General features: G+C 46.3%; 1 protein-coding gene across 2 annotated transcripts in view; it reads right to left on the minus strand.

The window, feature by feature from the left end:
- LARGE1 (LARGE xylosyl- and glucuronyltransferase 1) overlaps positions 1-23,678 on the minus strand; it is a 582,916-nt gene that overhangs the window by 80,215 nt on the left and 479,023 nt on the right. For both annotated transcript variants that reach the window (XM_067010062.1, XM_059081736.2), the window contains exon 8: positions 1,924-2,036. In XM_067010062.1, the coding sequence (XP_066866163.1) occupies positions 1,924-2,036 (113 nt within the window). The remainder of the gene's footprint in view (positions 1-1,923; positions 2,037-23,678) is intronic.

Below are 23,678 nucleotides of genomic sequence, written 5' to 3' on the forward strand. Positions count from 1 at the left end.
CTGCAGGGCATTTCCCTTGCCTTTTCTCGCTAGAAACCAAGCAGTCATGTTTGGATAGAGAGGGGGGAATGCCCCACACTGACTTGAAGCTCACGGGTCCTGCTGGTCTCGGTGAGCACCATCCAGCAAAGGGGGCAGACACGGAGCGTCTTTTCCACCTGAGCCAGCGTACAATAAATGAAGTCACTTTTCTGCCCCTCTTCTCACCTCACCGAGGAACCCTGTGTCATCCATCCCGAGCCTCCTGGAGAGGAAACTGCGTGATGACAGGTTGCTCTCCTTATTGAGGGGCTGAGACAGATTACATATCCTGCTTCAGCAGCATTCCCTGGGGCGCGGGGCAGACTCGATGGTGGGTGCACCTGGGATTCCTGTGGGCCAGGGTGCCTGTGCTCCCCATTTCCAGATCCAACTCTGACTTTCCCAGGGAGGCTTTACTTCTTTCCAGCTCTTCTCCAAGCTCTTGCACCAGCCAGGCCACACATATTTTTTTTTTTTTTTTTTTTTTTTTGCGGTATGCGGGCCTCTCACTGCTGTGGCCTCTCCCGTTGCGGAGCACAGGCTCCGGACGCGCAGGCCTAGCGGCCATGGCTCACGGGCTTAGTTGCTCCGCGGCATGTGGGATCTTCCCGGACCAGGGCACGAACCCGTGACCCCTGCATCGGCAGGCGGATTCTCAACCACTGCGCCACCAGGGAAGCCCAGGCCACACATATTAACTAGCTGCTGACAGGTGGTGTCGGGAGGTGAATTATGGGGCTTCGCAGAAGGAGGTGGTTGAATAAACTATCCTCATTGGACATAGACAGGCAGTTGCTAGCTTTGGGGGACACACTCAAGTCATTATGGCCTGACTTGAAATATGATGATGGAGGACAATTTTCCCCTCAAGGTTTAAAACAGCTACCTGGGTAATTTTTAACTCATTCATTACACCATATCTCACGTTTGAAAAAAGGAAATTAGTTTCTGGCTGCTTGGGAAATACAGAATAATACAATGCTAAAAGAAAAATAGTAAACTAACACCACAGAGTTTCTTGTTTCCTCTACATAGAAAACTTTGCAAAAATTCAACAAATCAGACAACTGAATGTTGAACCAAAACAGGGAGAGTGAGCTTGCTTTTTGGTTAAACAGGAAAGGATAAAATACAGGGAACTCGGAGAAATCGTCTTTACATTTCAAGATGGCCATTTATACCATGGGAAACTCATAATCTAGATGTGTGACCCTGGTAGATTCAACGTCAAAGGCTCAGGTCTCTGTATTTCTTAGCCAAAATGAGAAATGGGGTTTTAATGAATTTATGTTAATAGTTTGGTGGGGTTCATGGGCTTTTTCAGATTGTCTGGATTAAAAGCTGATTTCACCAGCCAAGGAGGTTTTTCCCTTCTCTTTAAATGCATTTCCCTTGAGGATGGGGTCATAGTATAGGATCTAAGCAAAAGGTTTTGCTTCAAAAGTTAGACTCTATTTGCCAGAAAGGAAAATGGAATCTTGTCTGGGAAATATGCCTTGGTATTCTGGAATCTCAGGGGGCAGGCACTGGATATTCTACACCAAGAAGACTGTGACCTCCTAACACACCAAATTATCATTTACTTATGACCCTTCTTCAATAACCTATGAGTTCTCTGAGGCCGAGGACTGTGTCCTTCATTTATCTCTGTAACCCTATTTCTGAACACATTCCCTGGCACGCACAGTGTGCAGGGCAAGTCTGCTGAACACGCACACGGACGAACAAGGGGAATGAACTGAGGGGAGTGCTGTTGTCTTAGGCTGGCAAGTACAAGGCAGATCTATCCAAGTAAGCAGTCACACAGATCTGGAAAGATAATGCAGACTCAGCCACTTGCAATTTTGAGAAACAGCAGCAGGGTGCTCGGGCATAACCGAACCTTCTAAGCTGGCTACTTACCTGATCAGCTAAGGATGTGGAGAGCATGCCCATCAACTCCCTCTCTGCGGTCAGCCTCCACATCTGCTCCCACTTCATCTTCCGCAGCTTATCCAGAAGCAGCAGGATCACCCCTAGACAACAGTACAGGATGGAAGAGAGAGAAAAAACGACAGTATGAGAGACAGCCAGGCACGCCTGTCTACGTGTTTTGGAGATGAACACACCTGGATTCACCCCAGGCTCTGCCAGGTACTCACGATGAGACGTTAAACAATCTCTCTGAAATATCCTCATTGCATGGAGAACATTAACACAGACCTCAGAAGCTGTCCCAAGGACTAAGTGAGATGGGCAAAGGAGCCCAGCACTCCCTGGAGATGGATGGTGGAGATGGCTGCACAACAATGTGAATATACCAAATGCCACTGAACTGTACACTTAAAGATGGTTAAAATGGCATTTTTATGTTATGTTTTACCACCAAGGAAAAAAAAAAAAAAAAAAGCCTAGCACTGCACCTGACACATAGTACATCGCCTGTAAGCACAGATTCTCTCCTATGTTTTTCTCCAGATATATGACAACCTACCTAGAGTTAGCTGATGGATGGTGTTTATACAACATATGCCATTTATCTTTACAGAAACAAAGCAGATCCTCTCTGACTTTACTCTGGGGATGTCTTTGCCAATTTGCTTTACACCTACTGATAAGCCATATGAGCTCGTTGCAGTATTCCTGGTTTCAACAGACTTCTTCGGTCCAACAGAATCAACACAGATGGAAACTATGGTGAAAGCTGTGTTGATGCTGGGTGTTCAAGATGGGGCTCCAAGAGCCTTTGGGTTCATAAGAAACTAATAGCCAGAGTCTGCTTCCTCCTCCTTTCCACCTTCTTTTTTGGGGGGTTAGTTTTCATGGGGAGGGACCTGAATGAAGGGGGCACTGCCTAGGAAGGGAAATTGCCATTGTATACACCTTTGTATTTTAAAAAATGTTAAATACAACTAAATGTATTATTCAGGTAAAAATACATTAGTAAAAGTCGAAAGAGAAAAATACATTTTGGCTTAGCTGAATGGCTTAGGAGCTAATGTCTACCACCAGGTCGGTGAGAGCACGCAGAGACGGTACAGAGCACAGAACACGAACAGCCAAGAGAATGTCCCTGCGGGCCACTGCGGTTACTTTGGTGAATGGGATTGTGGCCCCGATGGCCTCCCAAATCGATCCTCCTCAGGAAGCTTAGCTCAGCAGAACCGTCAGCGGAGAAAACTCCAGGCAGTTGAAAAATGATCTAAGTTGATACCTAGTACATTTTCTAAGATTGTCAGAAAGAAACTGATTCCCCAAATCACACATAAATGTCAACACTGAGACTTTTTTCTACTTATTCCAGTGGCACATACTTGGAGAAAAAGTATATTCACTATTCTTTTAAAAATAAATTTATTTCTTTATTTATTTTTGGCTGCAGTGGGTCTTCGTTACTGCGAGTGGGCTCCTCATTGTGGTGGCTTCTCTTGTTGCGGAGCACGGGCTCTAGAGCACAGGCTCAGTAGTTGTGGCTCGTGGGCTCTAGAGCGCAGGCTCAGTAGTTGTGGCTTGTGGGCTCTAGAGCGGAGGCTCAGTAGTTGTGGCGCACGGGCTTAGTTGCTCCGCGGCATGTGGGATCTTCCCGGACCAGGGCTCGAGCCCGTGTCCCCTGCACTGGCGGGCGGATTCTTAACACTGCGCCACCAGGGAAGCCCAAAAGTATATTCACTATTTAGTGAAAGGTGTTTGTTCAGGTAGAGAGAGTTGAAATAAAATATATATGGTTATGGGAAGAATGGGATAATACACAGAGATCTGAACTTTTAAGTCAGAAGGGCAAATCATATTTATTGCATATCTCCCTTGTGCTTTGTTAGGTTTTTTGCACATTGATAAGGTACATATTGTCATCCTTATTTTGCAGGTGGGGAAACTGAGGGGGGCGGGTGGGTCAGACACTTGAACAGTTCACAGTACAAGAGCAACTCTAAGAGATCCAAACTCAGATCTGCCTGACTCCAAAGCTGGCGCTTCTTCAGCTATACCACACAGACCAGAGTCCCAGCAGCGCCTCCGGGGAGTTCTGTGACTCAGGCCAAGACCTTCTCCTTTTCTGACTTTTGGTTTCTACCTGGGTAAAAGGAGGAAAATGCTACTTGCCTTGCAAACTCAGAAAACTGCCACGCCCCCTAGTAGTGGGCTGGTAAATGTTTAACCATCAGCTAGCTCTTCAGGGGAAAAACACCCCAAACCTTGATTTGTAGCGACTGCTGATTGCCATGGTGTAAACACTCTCACTGTGGCCGATTTCAAGCTACTGATGTGATGTCATCAAACAAGCAGTTGGGAAAGACTGAGCACAATTGGCCCTCCTGAGCTAGGGTGAGTTAGGTCCAGCATACCACTGAAAGTGTTCCCCAAACACAGGAGGAACTTTAGAAATAGCAAAATTCACCACAGGGTATTATTTGACTGCTTCTTTGGGGGAGAAAGGAAAGAAAAATTGACAGCGTTATAAAACAGGAGAATATAGTGATGGATTCGAGAAAATAGATTCCGGTCACACATATGAAGGAGAATTTCACTAAATCTTATTGCAGAAACTAATGCTAATTAGATTTAGAATTAGGGCTAGATGCTCCAATATATAGAAAAAATGAGGAATTGCAGAAACTAGAAACAATGATGAAAGATACTTATGCACATTTTGAAGCCTCTGGAGGCATCAATGGTAGATCTATCAGCCTCTGGAGACTGAGCTGAGAATTGATGCTTTTAAATGGTGTTAAGACTTAGCAAGTCCTAAGTGGCAGATGTGACTCCCTATAGTTTGCCAGGCTAGTTGAAAAGAGGTGGGGGGATGGTCCAGGACAGAAGGCTAAAGGCAGAAATGTAGGGTCCTTCTTCCAGTTACCCAACCTTCTCCTTTGTGTGATTTTAATTTCATTTTTAGAAGCATGAACTATTTCAAACTAACAGAAAAGTACCGAAACTAATATGACAAATACCTACCACCCCGATTTAATAAATGTTAATATACTGCCACATTTGCTGTTTATAATAAAACGTCACAGGTAAATGAGAAGCTCCTCTATCTCACTGCAGCCCTCCCTTTCCCAAGGGTAACCAGTATCCTGGAGTGACTGGGTTTCATTTCCCTGCATGTTTTTAAAATTTGTATTCTCTATGCATATATTAATAAACAATATATGGCGTTTTCAGTATGTTTCACAGTGCATACTTTCTACTCTAACTTACCTTTTCACCCAATGTTATGGCTTTTAAGAGTTAACCGTGTATGGTTTCAGTATCTAGTTTATTCATTGTAATCACTATATTCATTCCTTGTATAGCTGCACCACAATTTACTTATGCATTCCTCTGCTGAAGGACATTCTGGCTGTTTCCCATGTTTCTGTTCTTATAAACAATGCTGCAATAAACATCCTAATCCCAATTCACTGGGCACACTTCTGAGTGCTCAGCTGGGGTACAGCCTCCCATGTTGTACAAGGATTGCTGTGTTGATGGTGCTATTTGTCTTGAAACATCTTGAATTGCCCCATCTTCCTTTTGTCTTACAATTTAGGTCATCATGGAGACTCATGGAGTCTACATTAAAAGTGCCTTTCACATCTCTTCTTTTCTTTTTTTTTTTGCAGTACGCAGGCCTCTCACTGTTGTGGCCTCTCCCGTTGCAGAGCACAGGCTCCGGATGCACAGGCTCAGTGGCCATGGCTCACGGGCCCAGCTGCTCCGCAGCATGTGGGATCCTCCCGGACCGGGGCACGAACCCGTGCCCCCTGCATCGGCAGGCGGACTCTCAACCACTGTGCCACCAGGGAAGCCCCTCCCATCTCTTCTTTTACTCACTCATTCAACAGTTATTTATTGAGCACCTACTATGTGCAACCTAACTGAAATTTGTTTTTTTAAAAAATTGATGGGGGTAACATTGGTTTATAACATTATATAAGTTCCATGTGTACAACATTATACACACATAGATACAGAGAATAGAGTCGTGGTTATCAGAGGGGAAGGTTGGAGAGGGTGAAATGGATAAAAGGGGTCAACTGTAGGGTGGTGGATGGAGACTAAACTTTTGGTGGTGAGCACACTGCAGCACATACAGATGTTCAAGTACAATGTACACACAGTTCATTTTAGAGGTACCTTCTGAGTAACTCTGACAGTTCTATTCACTGAGTTAACTGGGGACTCAGCAGTTTGTCCAACACAGTGCTTGTTCTTGGGGAGCAAGGCCTAACAGGGAAGGGCGATGGGTAACCAAGAAAATGGAAAACGGTGACAGACAGGGGATGTGTGAAGAACCGTGGGAGCCGGGCACAGGGGAACTGACTGTGATCTGGGTGTCGGGGGAGGATTAGGGAACAACTTCCTGAAATAACTGATGTCGAAACTGAAATCTAAAAGGAGCAGAGGATTACCTGCTGAAGGTCAGGCCAGACAGACGTCTCCCTCCAGGGCTGTGAATGTCAATCAGGCAGCAGATCTTTTCTACCACATTTGAATAGCAGACCTTAAAAGGTAATGACCCATTTCCCTCTCTTCTCTCAAGAAAGACAATTAAGAAGAGGCTGCATAGGGCTTCCCTGGTGGCGCAGCGGTTGAGAGTCCTCCTGCCGATGCAGAGGATGCGGGTTCGTGCCCGGGAAGATCCCACATGCCGCGGAGAGGCTGGGCCCGTGAGCCGTGGCCGCTGAGCCTGCGCGTCCGGAGCCTGTGCTCCACAATGGGAGAGACCACAACAGTGAGAGGCCCGTGTACCGCCAAAAAAAAAAAAAAGAAAAAAAAAAGGAGGCTGCATAAAGCTGTCTAGCATGGGTGAAAACATTTGTCTTTGCTCATAAATCTAACAAAGGTTTTTTGTGTAATAAATATCCCCGTATCTTCACACTGATGCAGTAGAATGAATTCCAGGAACACAGGCATTTTTGTGGCTATCACAGAAGGGAGCTGTATGTAACATGAAAGCTGTGCTGGACTTGGAAACGTTAAGTCCTGGGTTTGAGTCCTGATATTATCACTTATTGCAACATCTCTTTAAAAAAGTCACTGGGATCCTGAGCCTCAGTTCCTTATTTGTAATAAGATGACAATCCCACATTAACTCCAAGATGATTACAAGGACTTATATCTTTAAAAGCATCTGGTATATGCCATGATTTATTATCTCCTATCTTGAAGTAAAGATTCTATGACATCAAAAGAAAAAAAAGTACTGAGTACAGTAGGAAGAGTACTCAATATTGCTGACTTGAGAAATATTCATTGAGAATAAATGTCCATACCCAAAACTCCTCTATGAGCCTGAACTCACTGGTCTCTCTAAAAATCTCCTTGTGCATGTAGAATGCACTGGACACGTAAAAATTGTGACCTATTGCCGGGTCCATACTGCTTCTTAGTCTTCTGTCAATAGTCACTTAGGGTGTCACCACCAGCATGTCTAAGATGTCCCTTGGGGTTATTGCAAGTGGCCACTAAGGGATACAACCCACAGGAAGAAAAGCAATTGATGGAAAGAAAATCCACCCCAAGAACAATCATGTGAGTAAATTACGTTCTTAAGCAGCTAAGGAGTCTGTTTAAGCTGTTAAATATAATCACACGAATATGTACTTATAAGAGAATCTGCCTGTTTCTTCAAAGGTTGGGAGTTTGTACCCAGATTGTACAAGAGCTAAAAAAAAAAAAACAACATTTCCAGGGAAACATAACTCTACCTACTTATTGACCTGACTCCTATGGTGCTGGGGAGATACCCTAATTAATGATTGTGAAGGCCTTTGGAAATATGAAGTGGTACCTAAAAGTTTGTAAATAACAGGTACAGAGACTATACATTTATTCATTAAGGTACCTAATTATCACTCATTAAACTTGCTTGATTCCCACTCGAATTAATACAAATCATGTGCACACACGCAATGCGGGAACAAGCTTTTTAAGTGAACACTAGTTAAAATGATGAAAACGGCTCCTTCTGAAATTGGACCCTTTCAAGCTGAAACAACACAGCTTTGGCTTTGGAATAAGTGCCCCCACACAGACGTTGACACTGTTTCCCTGCTGTCAGGGGGACAGGGGTGCCAAAAAGCTTGACTCTGGCCTTTGCTGCTGCGTGATCTGCCCTTTCCATACTTGCCACTGGGGCCTGGGAGCATGGCGCAAGCCCTTTGCCCTGGAGGCCAGCACTCTGCATAGAGGCAGCATGCCTTGAATTTGAAAGGCCCTCCCAACGGAGCTGGCTGGGATGCGTGGGGCTCACACAGCCTTACCTTCTCCTGCCGTGCTGGGTGGGAGCTTAAGAGACCAACATTCAATAAATAAATGAATAAATAAATGAAAAATCAAAGGCTTCTCCTGTGAACATCTGGTCCAGAGGAAGGACGTTGTTTCATCTGTGGATCAGAGGACAATGTTTTTTTTTACCAAACTGAATATGTAGTAACATCTCAGTAGCCAATATGGCAGGGAAAGGAAGCTGGATGTGGATGTGGAGAGAGAAAATAATGTTTTTTTTAAAAAAATGAGCCAGATATTGATTTTTACCAATGCAACTGTAAAAGGGAAAACAGACTAAAAATGGTGACAATGCTCATGACTGTCACCTACTATTTATTAAGCAACTGCTGTATCCTCAAGACAAGGTGCATCACCTAGATGACCTCTGATGCTTACGACGAGCCTGCTAGGTCGATGGAATTATCCCCATTTTTGAGATGAAGAAACTAAGGCTCGCGCTTAGCTAGTGAGTGGCAAAATTAGTCTCACTCTTAGACCTGTGGTCTTTCAGCCACGCCATGCTGCCTCCTGGTGTGCGTGTGTGTCTGTGCACATGCCCATAGTAAATACGGCGAGACTTTGCTGAATCGGTGGCCTAAAACCAAAACAAGTCAGGGAGCTCCTGGAGGAACAGTAATGTGAATGTTTGGGGGACTCTGTGAAGACCACAGGCCAGAACCAGACTGCGTGTGTCAGCACCTGGGAGAGACCAAACATACAAGGCCAGGAGAGGCAGGGTGGCCCTGTGTGACTGAAGCTGCTTGCACAGGTGGGTTCTAACCCGGTATAAGGGACCATGGGGGTGCAGTCAGGAAATATTTAAATCAGCACACGGTTCCAGAGCTAACTTATATCAACTCTCCCCCCCACACGGCACAGAAATTCTCTTCTTTCTGCATCTGAGGCCACAACCTCTCAGCCTGTGTTGGACCACCTCTTGCAGGCCAGGAGAACGCCTTAAAACCCTTTCAGTGAATGGACAACCTTTAGCTCATGTTACGAAAACCTGCTGTTTAAGAGGAGGTTCTGCCATTGTTTTCCTTCTTTCCATGGAGCCACCTTTCACGCTTCAGCCAAGCTAAAGACTACGGCTAGAACTGACTTTGTCAATTCCGATCACGTGCTTCCTTAATCCAGAAGAAGAAACTGAGGTCCAAAGTGGCTACCTGATGCCTTCAGCCCAGTTCAGAGCAGGTTTCAGATTGAACCTTTTATTTCTCAAGGCAGTGCTTTCCACGGCCTTCTGCAGGATGCTAACAGGTGTTGTGAGAAGCAGGGTTAGTTGTGTTAAATAAGTTCAGGAGATAGTGGGTTAAATAAGGTTGAACAGTGCTGGTTTTATCAGTGTGCATGGCGAATCTCAAAGGTGGTTACCACATCCAACACCTTCTAGACTTAGTTACCAGGACCTCTTCCCCGCGCCCCTGCTCTCCCCCAGGAAGCTGGTAGAATATTGCTTTTCCCTTCACTTCCACATGCATTTTCTCAGCTCTCCACCCGCACTGTAAGGGCTGATGCAAGAAAATGAAGATTTATTCTTTGGTCCTTTAGCATTTCTTGTGGCTTCATTGGCTTGAACCAGAGAAACAAAACTTTAAGTGGGCACTGAGTGGTTGGCTACATAGCAGGCTCTGGGGAAGATGCTGGCCCTTATCCTGGAGATGTTTATGACAATGACCCACATAATTTTGACTTTCCTCTCTTCTGCTTTGAAGCACTAGAGTCTGCTTCTCATGCATGATGACCCAATAGAAGATGAGTTTATCAAAATTCACTTACATTAAAATCCCCTGCTGATTTTACCTAGGACTCACTTTTGAACATAAAAAGCAAAAATAGAACCTTTAAATTTATAAGTGTTTTTTCTTCTCAAAAGCTCTTTATCAGAGAGAGAAAATGGAAATCCTTCCACTGGAAGCCTTCCCTGACTTTGCTGGGATTTCTGAAAGTGTGGATGGATGGAGTATAAAGGGCTGCTCAGACCTTATAAAAGGCTGGCCACGGGCTTCCCTGGTGGCGCAGTGGTTGGGAGTCCGCCTGCCGATGCAGGGGACACGGGTTCGTGCCCCGGTCCGGGAGGATCCCACGTGCCGCGGAGCGGCTGGGCCCATGAGCCATGGCCGCTGAGCCTGCGCGTCCGGAGCCTGTGCTCCACACGGGAGAGGCCACAGCAGTGAGAGGCCCGCGTACAGCAAAAAACACCGCCCCCTCCAAAAAAAAAACAAACAAAAGGCTGGCCACTCACTCACTCATTAATTCATTCAATAAATGTCCATCAAGCGACTTCTACGTGCCAGGCACTGGGTACACAGAAATGGAAAACACAGTGGTCCCTGCTCTGAAGCATTTGGAGGTGCTGTGGGTGCTGAAATAGAGAGAGGTGTGTTCTGTGCAAGCAAGGCTGGTTCCTTTATTTTTTTAAATTTTTAAAATTTTTTTTGCGGTACGCGGGCCCTCTCACTGTTGTGGCCTCTCCCATTTCGGAGCACAGGCTCCGGACGCGCAGGCCCAGCGGCCATGGCTCATGGGTCCAGCCGCTCCGCGGCATGTGGGATCCTCCCGGACCGGGGCACGAACCCTCGTCCCCTGCATCGGCAGGCGGGCTCTCAACCACTGCGCCACCAGGGAAGCCCAGGGCTGGTTCCTTTAAAAGGAGCTGGGTTCAGATCTCATGTCATGGGGCGTGGTCCTTTAAGAGGACAGAACTGTACCACATCTCTTCCTCTCACTGAACTGTGATAGGACTGGGAACATAAAGGCTTTGGCGGCTGGCAAATACTTTTTAACCAAGATTTTTATAAGTAAACTTTTTACTGAAGTATAATATACATTCCGAAAAGTACACAGATCCTAAGTACACAACGTGATGAACTTTCACAAAGTGAAATCACCATTGTAATTAGAACCTGGACCAAGAAACAGAACATCATGAACAGACCAGAATCCCCCTTATATTCACACATACACCCAACGTCCTGCCATTATCCTGAATTCTTATACCATAGTTCAGTTTTTATCAGGTTCTGAATTACATATAGATCGAATCATACAGTATTCACCCTTCTTATGACTGATCTTTTGGCTCAGTATTATTTCTGTGAAGCCCATTTGCATTACTGCATGTAGCTGTGGTCTGTTCATTTAATTCTGTATTGTTACCTGCACTATGAATATGTCTCACCCTAGTTATCCATCACTTTGCTGACCGACACGTGGGGTGCTTCCAGTTTTGAAAGCTGTTATAAATTTAATTTAATTTAACTTAATTAATTTAATTTAATTTATTCTGTATTCTGTATTTAATTCTGTTCATTTAATTCTGTATTGTTACCTGCACTATGAATATGTCTCACCCTAGTTATCCATTACTTTGCTGACCGACACGTGGGGTGCTTCCAGTTTTGAAAGCTGTTATAAACATTCTTGAACGTGTCTTTTGGCGTCATTTGTATGCATTTCTGCTGAGTGCAAACCTACTGTAGTTAAGGTAGTTACTAAAGACTCTCCAGCCTGTCCCTTTCAGTTTGAAGAAAGTATTTTCTGGATCCATAGAGGGGAAAAATATAGAGTGTCCAAGGTGTTGATCTTAAAATGACCACTGAACAAAATGAAGCATGTTTTGATGCTCAGAAAAGCCAGAGGTAGATGCAAGAGCCGAGCACAGCACCACAGAGCCTGCCTGGGGGTCCACAGCCCCACGGGCTTTCTATCAGGTGCTGAAAAATAACTTCTCCCTGAACAGAAGTCCGATCTGCTGCCTGGCTTGTTGGAATGGAGATTTTAATTTTTAACAAATAATGAGCCTTCATCTCCCTACCAGCCTGGCTAGATGCTTCACTGCACAGGATGATGTCTCATTTGCTCACCAAGAAGGGCGAGACGGCTCGGATAGCTGAGCAGTGCGGACCAGCTGCACGTGCGCTAGAGCCTGGCTGAGCGCCGAGCTAATGGACTGTGGAGGGGCAAGAAGCATTCCTGCCATTTCCAACTTAAACAAAGTGAACCTGCACGGAAGGGCACACTACGTATCTGTTCATCATTCAGTCGTTCACGCACACGAGGAACAAGCAGGCGCTGAAAGCACAGCCGGGGAGGTATGCAGAGCTCACGGCCATCACAGACGGAATCGCCTGGGATCCCTGGTGGCAGATTCCCCGTCAGAAGCCTCGCGACAGACTGCAGACTGGAGGGTGGGGGGAAGGAGGGTGCCATCCTCCCTGTGCACTCTCGAGTCGGGGCACTCTGTCTCCCCTCCCCTGCAGGTTCCTCTGGGCAGCCACCTCCACGGCTCTAGTTCTCACTGGTGTCTGGCAGCATCACCTCTTCTTTGTATCTTACTATGGGCTGAACTGTGCCCCTCTCCTCCAATTCATATGTTGGAGTCCTAACCCCCCGCCCCAGGACCTCAGGATGCGACTATATTTGGAGGTAGAGTCTTCAAAGAGGTGTTAACTTAAAATGAGGTCATTGGAGGTTCCTGATCCAGTAGGACCAGCATCCTTATAAGAAGAGGAAACCTGGGCAGACAGGTACAGAGGGACGGCCATGTGAAAACACAGGGAAGAGACAGCCATCTGATGAGGAAACGCCAGAGGCCTCACAAGGAACCAACCCTTGATCTTGGACTTCCAGCCTCCAAGATGGAAGGAAGATAAATTCCTGCCGTCTAAGCCACCCAGTTCGTGGTCCTTAGCTATGGCGGCCTTAGGAAACTAACGCGTATCTCCGGCCTAGAGCTGGTAACAGCTGCTGCTTCTGCTGGTCTCTGGTGCCTCAGTCTCCTTGCCGACGCCTTCAGTGCTCTCTGTCCACTCCATAAACGGTCCCTTCATTAAAATACCTTGAATTACCTGATGAGATGATGGGATCCTGACTATTTACATGTACGTTATTTCATTTAATCTCCCGACTGCCCCTGTGAAGTTGGGATGGTTACGCTTCTTTCACATGTAAGGAAACTGGGGTTGTACAGCTCATGAGGGGCAGACTTGAGGTTTCCATCGCGGTCTTTCTGACTCCAGCGGCAGCGAGGCCGATCCTGCAGGCCTGCAGCAGGCTGAAAGGAGGGGCTGTCTCTCTGAATCAGAGGCCCAGGCAGTAGGAAGGACCCCCGGACATCATCTAGGGCAATCTCGTCATCTTCCGTAAACGGGGAGACCGGGACTCAGAGAAGTGAGCTGAACGTCCTAAGGTCGGGACGCTTATGCAAATGGCAGAATAAGGACTTGAATGTAAGTCTTTGGGCTCCAGCTTTGGTACTTTTTGTTGCTTCCTTGACTCGTCTGAGAATGATGGCAAGGAGACGGTCACTTCCCGAGTCCCGTATTTGGATTACATGGGGATCTGACCACAGGGATTAAAGGTCCCAGCATCAATCCACATGTCGGCTCCATGCTTCCTAGCTGCATGACCTTGGTTAAGTGACTTAATTACTGCTCTGCGGTTCAGTGTACTCTTCTGTCAAATAGGTATAAATAATAACTCACAGGACTGTGGTAAGGATTAGGAAAGATAAAGCAGACCACTCAGCACGGCGACTAACACGAAGGCTAGTTTCAATTAAATAAGCGCTACTGTTATTACCTGGGGCGGATTTTTTTAAAACCCAAACTAAGCTCCTATTCACCTGTAGGCACTGAATCCACCACTCATAAGCTGACCAAAAATAAATGATGACCCTGATAGCAAAGCTGGCGGCAGCCCACTACTAGGTACCTGCCAGGCCCCAGGCAGGGGCCCCAGGTAATGTGCTGGGGATGCCCGTCACCTCTATTCCTTAAAACATCCCAGAAATACTGAGTAAGTAACTAAGAAGCTAATGAGAAAGAACCCAGACACAGTTTCATACGGCTCCCAAGCCCATGCATTTTCTAATACCGTTGTTGATAAGATGAAGTAGGACGTGACTAGTACAGGAAAGCAGATGCAGAAAAGCACTATGTAACCCAGTCTACGCCTGCGACGTTAAGACGCAGTGAGTGCAGATACGTACAGGTGGCCCTGTTATCTCACGGCCTCTGTGCCCACAGCTTCCAACACCATCTACAGCGCACAGATGGTCTGCTCAAGATGAGCTTAAAGGCCGGCACTTGTGTTGAACTGAAGTGAATTCTTTCCAGGGAGTTGGATCTCAATAAGCAAGTGTCCAGAGCAGAGGAAGGGGCTGAGATAGCTCTTCTATTAATGCGAATCCCTATCGTACCAAAGCCGACTTCAAGGGGACATTTCAATGGGGTGAGCAGGCGGCTCTGTCTCCTTGTTTCCTAGAACAGCCATAGTTCTAGAGAAGGCTTTGGGTTTGGTCGAGTGCTGGCCCTGTACTGTTGTAAAGACTTGGAGGTCCGAGATGAAAATTAATTCTGGGTCCATTCCTTACTTTCCATAGAACCTGGGGCCCGTGTGCGAATGTCTGTAGACTTCTCTTTCCTAGCCTGTAAAATGGTTATGGCGATATTACATTTTTTTTTTTTTTCCACTCAATCGATACCTGTTGAGAGGCTCCTACGTACCAGAACCCATTCTGAAAACAGAAATCCTTATCCTCGTGGAGGCTTTACAGGGATAGAAGACAGACAATAAGCAAAGTAAGTAGGTTAAACATACAGATGACATATGACGATAATAATAGAGCAAAGAAAGGCAGGAAGACTCAGGTGGGAGACCTGCTGACATTTTCAACGGGGGGTTGGCGAAGGCTTCTCCGAGAAGGGGATGTTATTTAAGCAAAGACCTGCGGGAGGCGAGGGAGCATACGCCACGCTGATAATGGGGCAAGAACTCCGGCAGAATCAGCTGCAAGTGCAAAGGCCCCGAGCGAGCTGATATACTGCAGAACGGCGAGTGGTGCCTGCCTCCTGGGCTGCTGTGAACGTTAAACACGTAAATAATCCATTTGAAGTATCACATTCATAACAACTGCTCAATAAATGTTAGCTAGCACTGTTAACATTATTCCCCTGGGCACACAAAGGGCCCTAGCTACTAGAAAGTGAATCTGGCAGCCAAGGAGGCCGCGGTAACCCTTTGGGGTCCGAACCTTCACGAATGAATGTGCTCTCTGCTCTCTGCCAGCCTGATGTGGCAAAGCCACACGCTGTCCCGTTCATGGGAGAGGATCTCCTCCAAATTGGATGAGCGGGGCGTGCACTGCGTGCTGGGGAAAGAGAAGGGAGAACTAAACCCAGCTTTTTTGTGGTGTCGATCATTTTAAAGAACGTGCAAAATGATCCCTGGTTCAAGCTTTTGGGCAAGACAGTGTCCTTCCCTTGATGACTTTTCCAGTAACACAGAAAGAAGGAAGGGGGAAAGTGGAATCAAGCCCTTTATCCTTTTAAGGAGCTCTTTAATGCAGGGGAAGACGTCTCCTCAGAAACAAATTTCTGCTTCTGTTAAGTGGGGGGGGAGGGGGGGCGTGGTGAGAGCTGTACCTGTCAGCAATTGTTCCGGGGGACTCTTAGGAATCACGATAACCAAAGAGGATCCCAGATGGATGGACTCTGTATTGGGAGGGTGGGGATCAGAAAATAAAGGAATTTGCTGGCCTCCTGATGTTGGCTTTTAAGGGCATGCAGTCATCCTAAGCTATGCTTACTTTTTTTCCCCCCAGCCCTCTTATAACTGGATCTCTTCTGAACAATTACGAATCTCTTTAAGATCATGGAATTATACTTTAAAAACCAACCAACCAACCAACCAACCTCATGGAAAAGGAGATCAGGTTTGTGGTTACCAGAGGTGCGGGATATGGAGAGGGGGAATTGGATGAAGGTGGTCAGAAGGTAGAAACTCGCAGTTTTAAGGTAAATAAGTGCTAGGGATTTAATATACAAGATAAATATTACTAACACTGCTGTACGTTACATGCGAAACTTAAGAGAGTAAATCCCAGGAGTTCTCGTCACAAGGGAAAATATTCTTTTCTTCTTCTTTTGTATCTATGTGGGAGGATGGACGTTCACCAAACTCACTGTGGTGATCACTTCATAATGCACGTAAGTCACATCATTATGCTCTTAAAACTTATACAGTGCTGTATGTCAGTTGTAACACTGGAAGAAAAAAATCATGAAATTCTGAGCTCTAACTGAGCTAAATATAATTTGCTCTTTCTCCCTCTTGCCTCCATTCACCCCCTACTCTCTCTGCTCCTTGTCCTTCCCAGCCTTCTCTTTGGATGCCTTCCTGGACCCTGCAGCACAGCTGGCCACGTGTCTCTTCTCCACCCACCAGCTATTCCCTTACACCACTCATCTTGCTGCTCGGGGTCCCCTCTTGAGTTCTACAGGGCAGGAGAACCCACCCCTATGGCAGGCCTGGCAGAGAGACCCAGAGAAGGCTTACAACTGAGCTGATAAATGAATGAATGAGTTCAGAAATAAGACAGAGGACTTGCCCAGACGTACCTAACAGGGGTTCAATTAGTACCTGCTGAATGGCTGATTGTAAAAAGGGCTTTGATACACACAAATAAACTGGTTTAAAAACAGAGATCCTAGAGGCTCTGTACAGTGCAGTTAGCTCGTCCTGGATGGGTGGAGCCAGGACAAATCAGGCCAGGAAGTCAAAACACTGTTCTTGTGTTAAATGACTGTCCATCTCCCAATCATAGCCACAAGTGTCACAAACTTTGCATCAGGAAGTTCTCTCTGGCCCATCTCGTTAGCCCACTTGCTACCTTTGGGCCAAAGCAGAGGGTTTTGCAAACAGCTAGGGTCTGAAGTCAGACAGACTTGGGACTGAATCTGGTCTCTGATGCTTCCTGGCTGTGTGACACTGGGACTGTCACTTAACTTCTCTGTTCTAATCTGTGAAATGGAGGCAACTTTTCTCCAGAGGCAAGTTTCCCTTGGGGAATATTCTACCCTGTGCAGAATTACTCCTGTGGAGTTTTTCCTCAAATACAAGCTTTTTACTTTAAGTATACAAAGATTTTGAGGTACCTCTTGGTGATAATTCCAAAAAAGGGAGGAAGTGGGGGAGTAGTGTGGTAAGATAAAGCAGTAGAAGGTGCTGGAACGGCCATGCTCCAGAGTCCAGAGCCATCGGGATTATCCCATCTGTGTGTTGAAGGAGCCATGAGGGGCCAGAGAGAGGGGCGGAGAGATGACGTAGCAATAAATATTCCTCTAGGAAATACTGAATGATAAGAGAAGGCCACTGGGAGTCCCTTTTACCCTAGCCATCTAAGTCACAGTTGGAACGCAGAATTAGGAATGTGTCCCTTGAGGTCCTACAATCATATGAACATTTGGAGAGGGGATCAGACATGGGTAGGCAAAGCAAAGCACAGTAATAAATAGCTTATTAAAATGCAAAGGCGTGTCCTGTAAAATTAGTATTGATCGAGGAATGATAAATAGGAATTAATCTTACACTAGTCATTATTACTAATTAGTAATGTACAAAAGATCACTGATTTTCTCAGCTAAGGGCTTTTACCACTGTGTTACAGAACAAAATCCAAACTCCAGATCATCCCATCATGGCCCAGGAAGCTCTTGCCCGATTCCCAGTCTCAGCTCAAGCTTCTCCTGCCCCTCACCCTGCAGTCAGTTCCAGAACAAGGAAAGCCCGTGCCCCCACTGGGGCTGTTGGGTTCTTGTTTCCAGGCCAGGCCCATGGCCAGCTCCAATGCACCCTTCGGGTCTCAGCTAAAACATCTCCTCCTCAAGAGAGGTCTGTCCCGGATATTCTCAACCACAGAATCCTAGTTAATTACTTTAGGGAGTAATCACACCTGTAACTCCTGTCTTTCTTCCCTCCCTCCCTTTCTCCCTCATAGGTGGGGAGGAAAGATTTTAACAGATCACATACATCCATTAGTTCCATTCCTTTCCCCTTTATCTTTGGAGACGGTCTCTCTCCAGTTAAAAGCAGGACTAGATCTCATGCAATTTTGTCCTTTCAGTGCCTAGAAAAGAAATCATATTTGCATAACAACTAAGTTGGGTGAAAGTAACCAATAATTATTGAGCATCTATACTAGTTCTAGATCATTGGGTTCTGGGCTATGTTTATTATAGCTTATTTACTCCTCACAACAGCCTATTAAGGACATCTTCTTATTCTCATTTTCCTGATGTGGAAAGCTAAGTGGTGCAGGCAAGATCCTGATCCAAGTCTGGATTCCCCAAATTACGTTCTTTCTGCTAAGCTGCAAGCTTTCACTGGTAATCTTTTTCTTAAAGAGCCAGACTATATATTTTTGGCCTTGTGAGCCAAAAAGTCTCTGGCTACTACTACTCAACTTCTGCCAGTTGTAGCCCCAAAGCAGCCACAGACAAACCAAAAATGAATGGTGTGGCTGTGTGTCAATCAATCTTCATTACTGGACACTGAAATCTGAATTTCATATTTTTATGTGCCACAAAACATACTTGTCTTTTGATTTCTCTTCTCAGTTGTTAAAAATAAAAATGTGCAAACCATTCCTCTCTTGAGGCAAACCAAAGCAGGTGTTGGGTCAAGCTAGCATGAACCAACCCCTGGTGTAAACAGCTAAACATTCCTTGGAAAGATATGACATCGACTCTGAATAAGACTAAGGGTTAAATGTTTCTTCAGTATGTTTGCTGCTGCTGCTGCAACTTGATGCTAGGCTTTTCTTGAAGACAGGAGTCGTTTTCTACTGCTTTTGCGGTCCCCTCGGGCAGAGCTGACGATAAGCCTGCCTGCGCTGCGCTGGGCATTCAGTCTGCGCTGAATACATGTGGGTCCGACCTGCAAAGCTTGCCTGGGAAGGACAGCAACTTGAGCCATTGCTCTCAGATAATTGTCTGAGCTGAGATTCCCTTACTTACAGCAGCTCCCACAGGGCTCTGCTAACCAAGTCAGGATCGGGGCGGGGGAGGAGGGGATGTCTAAGCAAAAAGGTGGTTGACAGGAACAGCTCTCCAGGAGATGGCTAGGAGGCGGCCCTCTCTTTTTCTATGATGTCACTCACATTTTCTGGCTGGGTTCTGTCAGTCCCAGGGAAAGCACAGGAGGGTAATCCAGACAAGGACAGAGGTGCAAACGGACCACTGGTGGGGAATCCCTGCACCTCCTCCCGCCGGGCATGTGTGTGTGATAATCCCTTGCAGTTGGTCCTCAGTCTTTGTTTAAGGGTTGGTTTATTTTCACTTGATTGAGGAACAATTGACACATAACCGTGTTATTTAAAGGGTCCAACACGACGATCTGATGTACATATATGCTGTAGGATGATTATCAAGATCAAGACAATTAATGCATCCATCGCCTCACACGGGCAACACAGGTAACTCTCCAAAGAAACTGAAATCAGTATTTTGAAGAGATAGCTACACATCATGTTCACTGCAGCATTATAGCCAAGATATGGAAAAACCAAGTCCTTTGAGGATGAATGGATAAAGAAAAACATGAGATGATATCTATCTATAAAAGAAGATGAAGAAAATGTTTCCTCAGTATATGTATATACAATGTGTACACACACATACACACACACACACACACACACACACGATGGAATACTATTCAGCCTTAAAAAAAAAGCAATCCTGCCATCTGTGATACTATGGATGAATCTGGAAGGCATTATCCTAGGTGTTTCTTGACAGTAGCCATCTGAGGTTAGGATTCTGGTGTCACTTAAGCATCCCCAGAGCCTAGCGTGGGGCCTGATATTAGTCACAGCTAATACTCACAATATCTTGAGCTGAATGAATATACACAAATTCAAATAGCTAGGGAGTCCTCTGGAGTCTGGTGATGGTTAGGAAAACAGGACAAAGGGGATAAAGAGGAAAGGCACTCTTTCCTTTAGCACCTTTCCAAAGAAAGGTAGTAAAGTGCAAATGAGCTGTCTTTATAATGCAATACTTGGAAAGATAAGGGAGCATTCCTATCTAGTAGATAGGATATCTGGTCGGTAGGAATCACCTGTATGATTTTATTTTTATTTTTTATTCAAGTATAATTGACTTACAATATTATGTTAGTTTTAGGTGTACACCTGCATGGTTTTAGAAACTACTGATGGAGAGGTCCCAAATCAGAGGTTCTGATGGTTGAAGGTGAGCCCTAGACTTACAGTTTTTAAATTCTCCCCAGGTGATTTCAACGTGCAGCCATGATTCTGAAGTATGTTCTCAAGTATGATTTTGAATAATCACGTAAGCCTTACATAGAATATAGTGAGAGCTGAATGAGATAAAGCAAGAAAAGCACTTAGCATAGGCCTGGCACAAAGTAAACGCTCAGTGAGTGTTTGCCGGTGATCTGAACACAATACTGGACCCTCAGTTCGTACATGGCGGCAGGTTACAAGGTGGTCCACAGCTGTCTAGTCCTGTGTATCGGGGAAGGGGATGCGCTAACCCTCTGGGACAGATCTCAGCGACTGCTCCACCAATCTCAAGCACCGAAGCCCTGAGAAGAGACCGAAAGGGAGGCTTAAGCACAGGGCTCTGTAGTTCACTAGCTCTGCCAACTTCTGGAGTCAATTAGCCTCTCTGTGGCACCGTCGGCTCCTCTAAAACAGGGATTACGTGAGCGAATGCACATGAAGGCGCGAGTCAAGTCGAAGAGACGGGGAATGTGAACCTGAGAGACCTCCAGGATGTCAGATGCCTCTTCTCATCATAAATACGCCTTCAAGGAAACCGGGCACCGAATGGATACCCGACTATTTTCTTTACGGCAGGAAGATTCAGGATCACGTGTTCCCCTTCTCTCCCTTGCCCTGCAAAACTGAACAACACAGGGGTCAGGGTGGCTGGGACCTGAGTGAGTGACACAGAAACCAGTGACCTTGCACGGATCAACAGAGTAGGGCAGAAACACTTTTGGGAAATGTCCACTCACAGGCCAGGTCAATTCAATCAGCCCCAGAAAATGCCAGAGCCAGGTAGAGTTGCCCACAGCAAGGAGAGGGCTCTGCTTTACTTAGCCACTGGTCCCTCACTCATGGCTGCGAAGGCCTAGCTGGATCTTTTAGTCAGAGACCACCTGCCTATGTCAAAACAAAGAAACTGAAATTAGGTTCTGTGTTAGGTGGCTGGAGCTGCTGTATAGCAAGGTACCATAGACTGTGTAGTTTATGCAACAGAAATCTAATTTTCTCAGAGTTCTGGAGGCTGCTCTTATAAAAGAGATCTCATAAAACTCCCTCATGCCTTCCACCAGGAAGACGGCCGTCTATGAGCCAGGAAGTGAGCTCTCACCAGACACAGAGTCTGCGGGCACCTCCAATCTTCTGGTCCCCAAAACTGTGAGGAATAAATTTCCATCGCTGATAAGCCCCCAGCCTATGCTATTCTGCTACAGCAGCCCGAAAGGACTAAGACAGCATCATTATTCTCAACTCACAGAAGAGGACACTGGGGCTTGAAGAGATGGACTGACTGCCTTAAGTCCAGACGCACGAGCAGTTAGCGACAAACTCAGGAGGAGCGCCCAGTGTCCTGTTCTCCAGTTCGACAGGGGCAGCCATTCTAGTTCACCTGGACAATGGCAGGTGAGGACCAGCTCAGTGGAAAAGTTTTGGTTTTGCTTTTGGTTTCTTCTTGTTTTGTTCCCCATTATGCAGCACACAGAAGCCTTGTGATTTACTTATCAAAGAGGAAGAAAAACCACAAGACTACCGTCGGAACTACCCAGGAAATAGAATCATTTGTAAGGAAAATAGTTCAGGCGAAAAGGTCTCTCTTAGAGGGTGAGGAGAAGTTGGGGGCAGTTTTCTTGCACCGAAGGTCAGATTCTGGAAGCCTCAAATTAAATACACATTCTCTCCCGTGAGGCCGTGCAAGGGGAAGTAGGAAGGAATGACAGAGTAACTCTTCTAGAACAGTGGCTTTGGCTCAGGAGGGCGGGCGATGGGCAAGCTTGCCATCTTTTCAGGATGCTGCTGGGAAAACTCTTTAGCAGCTCAGTGTAATTAGCGGTCCCCCCAGCCAAGTCCAATAAGCAGTGGGGCTTGCGCTTGGCTGCGTCGTGAGGGTACTTCAGAGGACCCAGTGCCGCTGAAGGCAATGCGGTGGGTTAAGTGCCCGGGGCCTGCAGATGGGAGCTTCCACTTAGCGTTCGAACAGGCTGCTCGCTGCGTTAGGAGATGAAAACCTGGCTCAGGGACAAGACATAGATGGAGACAATAGAAAAGGAAGAGGATGTTGGGTGAGGGTGGTTTCTCCCTAGGGCCTGGAGCTAAACTGTGCATTGTTTAAAACCCCACCAGCCTGCCGGATAAAGCTGAACTGCCTCTTTAGCATTCAGACCTTAGACCTACCCAGCTCCCAGCCTCGCTGCTTACCCTGCATGAACCTCCCATCCATCTCCACGGCTGGGCCAGGAATCCTAGCTACCCTGTATTGACTGCTTCCTGTTTGCCAGGTATTTCCATTCACTTAATCTTTCCAGCAATCCTGTGAGTCTATACTGACGCCCCTATTGTATAGATGAGGAAAGTCGGCCAAAAAACCCCCCCAAATGGAAAAAAAGATGAGGGGATAGGCCCAAGGCTATTCTACTAGAAAGGATGGAGACAGAGTTTGGGCACTTAGGCACTCCCTGTATACTGGGCAGAGTCCACGTTGATTCAATTAAATAGACAAACTATGCATTGTTCCCTGACCCTGCCAAGTATTTCCACACTTGCTGCTCTGTTGGCCTGGAACATGCACTCCACCTTCCCCACTTACAGCCCTGCTGGCTCTGACGCTCAGTGCATCCAAGTAGGTCTCTACCTTAGCTCTCTGTACCATGGATGTGCGCCTCCATCATAGCAACCAACCACGTGGCATTTAATTGTCCTTAACCTCCTGATCTTTGAGTCTACGGTGGGTCACCTGTAGGGGGCAGGGGGTGATGATGGTGCAAGCAAAGACTACACCTTATATTTAATTTCTACTCCTGGTGCAGGGTCCAATGCCAGGCCAGTACCTCCTGAGGGCTTTGCCTACCGAATGTGCAACACGGTAGGAACTGGGAATACAGAATGTTTCCCACCAGCAGCTTTCCACGCTCCCTTCCATGCCCAGTAAGGAAGGAGAGAAGAAGGCTGGAGTTCACTTACTCATTCAACAAATATTTATTGAGAGCTCTTCATGTCCCAGACGGGGACACGGGAGTAAACAAAACAAGGCCGTTGCCCTCATGGAACTTGCATTTTTATGGGCAAAGTCAGGGATATGAGTTTCCTCTTGCTGCCGTAACAAATTACCTTAGGAGCTTAAAACATATCAATTTATTATTTCACAGTTGTACAGCTCAGAAATCTAGGGGCTGGGCTGGGCTGGGCTGGGATCTCTGCTTGGACTCTCACAAGGTCAAAAGCAAGGTGTCAGCCAGCTTGGATCTTATCTGGAGGCTCTGCGGGAAGAATCTAGTCCAAGCTCATCGCATTGTTAGCAGAATTCAGTTCCTTGCAGTTGTAAGACTGAGCTCCCCTCTTGTTTGCTGTCAGC

This window comes from Kogia breviceps, chromosome 12, assembly GCF_026419965.1.
Source record: "Kogia breviceps isolate mKogBre1 chromosome 12, mKogBre1 haplotype 1, whole genome shotgun sequence".
Classification (NCBI taxonomy): domain Eukaryota; kingdom Metazoa; phylum Chordata; class Mammalia; order Artiodactyla; family Physeteridae; genus Kogia; species Kogia breviceps.